The sequence below is a fragment of the Panicum virgatum genome, chromosome 3N, assembly GCF_016808335.1.
Source record: "Panicum virgatum strain AP13 chromosome 3N, P.virgatum_v5, whole genome shotgun sequence".
Classification (NCBI taxonomy): Eukaryota; Viridiplantae; Streptophyta; class Magnoliopsida; order Poales; family Poaceae; genus Panicum; species Panicum virgatum.
Genome location: NC_053147.1, coordinates 11383942 through 11389318, shown reverse-complemented (window position 1 = coordinate 11389318; position 5377 = coordinate 11383942). Strand labels below are relative to the sequence as shown.

Below are 5377 nucleotides of genomic sequence, written 5' to 3'. Positions count from 1 at the left end.
TACCAGCTAACTAATCATGCTAGCTTGACATTCTAGTTCGTCTCTTGCTCTAAATTACTATCTTCGTTTTTTATTTACACGTCGTATTAGGTTTGTCCTAAGTGAAACTTAGCTGATTTTGACTAAGTCTGTAGAAAAAATATAGCAACAACTATACTATCCAACATATGCACCATCGATATATATTTCATGGTGGATTCAATGAAACAAATTTGATATTATACATGTTATTATTATTTTCTAAAAATTTGATCAAAGTTGATCAAATTTAACTTAAGACAAACCTGATTAGACATATAAATAAACACACAGGAAGAAACTACATGGAATATTAATGCAGATCATTTTACAATTTGTCCTCACCTCTCCGAGTATCATACATGCACTAGTTTGATCACAGTTTAACCTGAAAAAAAATTTATCTGACTGTGACTGAAAATGGAACCTTTTGATATTTTTTTAAAAACCCTTCAATTTCATGGTGTGGTTACAGAAACTGAGAAACAAACCATAATCGTCCAAGCAAAGCCTGCCCCCCCGCAGCCTCGTGCCGTCGTGGCGTGGTTTGTTAGCACGTCGGCAGGCCGCACCACACTTCGACAGCACCACTCGGCGCCACTGCGGCGCGCTCTTCCTCGGCAAGCACGCAAGCCTGAGATTCGATCCCCACGCGCCTCGGCGTCGCCACCGGGCGTCCCCGCTGCCCACCCGACCTCCTCCTCTTCCCCCTTCACGGGATCACCAGACCACACCGCGAGATTCACGAGACCGGGAGCGCAGAGATCTGTGCCGCACCGAGCCGAGCCGAGCCGAGCTTACTCTGCTCTGCTCTACTCTGCTTATGCCGCCAAGGTAGGTAGAGTCCGCGGCGGGCGGGGGGAGGTCCGGCGGCCAAGCCTCCTCGGTCGGTCGTCGGGATGAAGCCGCGGAGGTTCGGCTACGGCCGGGGCAGGCGCGCGGCGGCGCTGCTCCTGCTGCTGCTCTGCCTCTGCCTCAGCAGCGCCTTCCTCCTGCTGCTCCACGGCTCCTCCGGTCCGCTGGAGCCCGCGGCGGAGGAGAAGGCGGCGGCGGGGGCGAGGGAAGCGGAGGCAAAGGCGGAGGTGGAGGAGGCGCCGCTGCGGCCTGGGAACTCCAAGGTCGCTTTCCTCTTCATCGCGCGCAACCGCCTCCCGCTCGAGCTCGTCTGGGACGCCTTCTTCCGCGTACGAATCCCCGAATCCCCCCTCCCCCTCTTCAAAATTTGCTCCTTTTCCTGCTTCCCAATGCCACTTAATGCCTGCGCGGATCCTAAGTTCCTAACGCGTTTGGATTCTGCTGACTGTGATATGGTATGGGTTTGATCAGGGTGACAAGGAAGGGAAGTTCTCCATCTTCGTGCACTCGCGGCCGGGCTTCGTGCTCACCCGCGCCACCGCCCGGTCCCGATTCTTCTACAACCGCCAGGTCAACAACAGCATCCAGGTCTGCACATTCTCAGCGCATCCATGAATGTTGAATCGCAATTGCATTGTCTGTACCCTTACTCTTGCTGAGGCAGCTTGCTTTGTTTTCTTCAGGTGGATTGGGGTGAGGCAAGCATGATCACAGCCGAGCGCATTCTGCTCAGCCATGCTCTCAAGGACCCACTCAATGAGCGCTTTGTTTTCGTCTCTGACAGGTACACACTTCAATGAGATTTTTGAGAATGCCGTGCACAAATTCTGATCTAGGATTTATGTAGAGAATGCTGTCTGGGGTTAAATGCGAGGACTTGTCTATATATGTGTGTATCAACCAAGTATATGTGATCTTTAGTTATTGATGTAGTTATTGCAAGTAATTTTTTTAGACGAGTATTAATATTACTGATGCTTTTGGAATCTGCAATTTGTCGCTTTTGCTTGTTTTGAGTTTCAATTTCCTTTTGCATTTACAAACAATGAAATACTTGTCTTGATTCAACTGGCGAATCCTCTATACGATTTGTCATTCATGATCACATTGAATAAATATGTTCAAGGAACAATACGTACTGCTGTACAAATGAGGACCAGAACATTCTGATAAATTAGTGGCCCTTTGTAATTACAAATTGGTGTAGAAAATATTGTGAACATAAAGTAGCTTTACAAATCTAATATCAGAGTAATTCAAATGTTGATGTAGTTATCCTGAGATATTGTACTACAACCACAGAGCTTATGTAGAATAAGCTAAACCCATATGATTGATCATTGCCGTTGGATGTCAGTTGTGCAGTAACATATTGAACTACTTTTATTATTGTGCAATGTATTACATCTACAGAAACTAGATAAATATTTTTTTCTGTACTAATGACCAGTTCTAGTTCTGTTACTGTCAACAGTCCCACTCTTTTTAATCTTATTATGATTTTTTTTTGCTTCATTTATCGCTGGGAATTTTTAATCTTAATTTTGATTCGTGCTTACTAGGATCTTATCTCTCTGGCAGCTGTGTACCATTGTACAACTTCAGCTACACTTATGACTACATAATGTCATCATCAACCAGCTTTGTAGACAGGTATAAACATTCAAATGTTCTGTGGTCTTGGGTATTCCAGTCTTTTTATGGATGTAATTGGAAATTCATTTTGACCTCTTTTTCCTTTACGATTTTTCTACGTTTTATTGTGTACTGATCCTATACATAAATTACGCAGCAAACTGCAGGCTTGGAGCTGAAATGTTAGTTTTTTTTTCTTTAATATTTCCCAATTGTATAATGTTGGTTGCAGTTTTGCTGATACAAAGGCGGGGCGATACAATCCAAGAATGGACCCAATTATCCCAGTTGAGAATTGGAGAAAAGGTTCACAGGTAGCCCTTTTACCTTTCATTATAAAGGAAGATGAGACACTACAGTGATAATTCATTTTGATGCCTCTACCACTGAAATTATATGCAAACATTATTTCCAGTGGGCAGTGCTAATTAAAAGGCATGCTGAAGTTGTGGTTGAAGATGAAGTGGTGTTGCCAGAATTCCAGAAGCATTGCAGGGTATATATCTTAATATTTTTACGCAGATAAGTTTGAGGACAGTAGTAGGGCGATTTTGTTTGGCACTACCTCTTAATTTGCTAGTCTTTTATGCTTATACTTTTGGTCAAATCTGGAAATCAAGGTATTAGATAGTCAAACCTGGATTCTCAATTTTGTTTAGCTTAAGTCCTTTTATCTGTTCTATATCTAATCTTGACCATTCATATATTTTGTGTACTGCAGAGGAGACCGTTGCCAGAGTTCTGGCGGGATTGGGATCGTCCTATTGTAAGTGAAAATGTTTCAGAACAATCCCATTTTTTTCCTCAATGATGTAAAATATGGATTACCATTTTGGTAGTTTTTACTTGTAAAGTAGATCCATAACCCATCATTTTATGGTTGCTTTTCTGGAACAGCTGTACTTCATAAGCGCTATGTTGTCTACTTATGTTTCGAAAACTAAAGATATAGTACAATTGTTTTGCATTGAAGCATATGACAAACTCGATATATGCATCTATTGATGTGGATATTTTACAAGGGAAGCTCAGATAATAATTATTTTCATTTAAATGTCATTTTTTATTTTATTTTTTCACAGCCTGCAGAGGCATGGAAAGCCCATAACTGCATACCAGATGAGCACTATGTTCAGACATTGCTTGCAGTAAGTCAATGGTCATTAGAAGATTCTTCACAGTATTTATTGTGCACTAAGTTCCCTGTCCATTCAACTCTTCTGCAATGCAGCAAACTGGTTTAGAAGAAGAACTTACACGGCGATCAGTTACACATAGTGCATGGGATCTTTCAGCTTCTAAAGATCGTGAAAGGCGTGGATGGCATCCTGTAACATATAAAGTCTCTGATGCTACTCCCGCACTTATTAAGTCTATAAAGGTATATAGCTTCTTCAAATCTGGGCAAGTTTGTTTCCTTTTTTTCAGGGAAGTTGGGGTCGGCATATCCTATTGTTAAAGGAGAAACTAAAAGGTCTCATCACCATTTGAATAATAGGTTTTGTTGGCCTTTATTTGACATGGTCATTGAAGTCCATATCATTTACTTAGATGAATAGTCTTTTAAAGCAACAAGAACCATCATTTTTAGGAAAAGCAACAAGTTGAATGCCTCAAACCTATAACCCTGGTGGTGTTAAATACTGTCATTCAAGAATAAATTTCACCGAGTGTCTGTTTGGAAAGCTATTGCTACTGTAAATTGTTTTTCAGCTATGATTCTTGATGTACCCCAATTTATAAAATAAGCTACCTTTAAGTGGTACGCAGTATAGTTTCTTACTGTAACAGAGGATCTAATCTTCTCAATTTTAGGGTATTGATAATATATATTGCGAGACTGAAAATAGGAGGGAGTGGTGTACAAGTAATGGAAAACCAGCACCTTGCTTCCTTTTTGCAAGGAAGTTTACACGAGGAGCTGGTCTGAAGGTTCTTGATTTGGTAAGTCCATGGCCTTTCTTTTTAAATCGTCTTTCTTTTTTTTTAAAAAAAAATACTATGGTATGCACATACATACATAGTCAAACTTAAAAGTTAGAAAGTAGTAAAGTCACAAAAAAAAAGAAGTTAGAAAGTAGTATATTAGCCTATGAACTTCCTCGGTCCTTTGCTTACAGTTATTTCAAATTTATTTTGTGCAGTCATTGATAGCAGTAAAGTGAAGAATATAGTCACAGGGGCAACTGCTTTTTAATGGTTTCACCCTTACAAGAATACTGCCAGTTCACACAAATGTAAAGGAAGATGCGGAACTACGAGGGAGACAGAAATAACAGTGACTTTTTTTGTTCAGTGTGTGGTCATATCAATTTGTTGCTCCATAGAAAGGTACAATACATGTTGTAAAGCAATAATTTTGTTTCTTTTAGTACCTAGGTTGGTGCATGACTAACCCATGATCAGCATTGTAACAACAGTCCGCCAGTTGGTTCTAGAACCCTGAGAAAATTTGTCAGCAAAAATATGAAGAAATGTCCTCTCATACTGTTTGCATACCCATTTTATTGTATACATTGCAGTACTGATCCAATTGAGCATTATGATTCATAGATGCATGTTAAGAATTATGTGTCAACAGAAATGTGGGACCTATCACACTAAAAATGACACCTTTCTGACTTCGATGGTCTAAAGACTTAATTTGTAATTATTGTACTGGCTGGATAAGAAGACATTGTTTGGCCAATTTAATGCCCCAGCAGAGCTCATCATATTGTTGGTTCAAGTGATATGCTGTACAACTTTAATTATGATTCAGAAGGTCTGGTGCTGTTGATATTGTACCAGTAGCCTTACAAGTACAGTACCCCATGTAACATGCTAATGACAGAAACCAGAGTCGAACACTTCACTGTGCAGATTGTCT

At 40.7% G+C, this 5377-nt stretch overlaps 1 protein-coding gene across 1 annotated transcript; it reads left to right on the top strand.

Moving 5' to 3' along the window:
* Positions 1–587: 587 nt before the first annotated feature.
* On the top strand, positions 588–5072 carry LOC120664260 (glycosyltransferase BC10-like). Its single transcript, XM_039943391.1, has 11 exons — positions 588–1202; positions 1345–1461; positions 1557–1657; positions 2455–2526; positions 2741–2822; positions 2924–3004; positions 3230–3274; positions 3591–3656; positions 3740–3889; positions 4324–4452; positions 4653–5072. Exons 1-11 carry the CDS (start codon positions 918–920, stop codon positions 4671–4673), a joined length of 1149 nt encoding a protein of 382 aa, XP_039799325.1. The 5' UTR covers positions 588–917; the 3' UTR covers positions 4674–5072.
* The last annotated feature ends 305 nt before the right edge of the window (positions 5073–5377 follow it).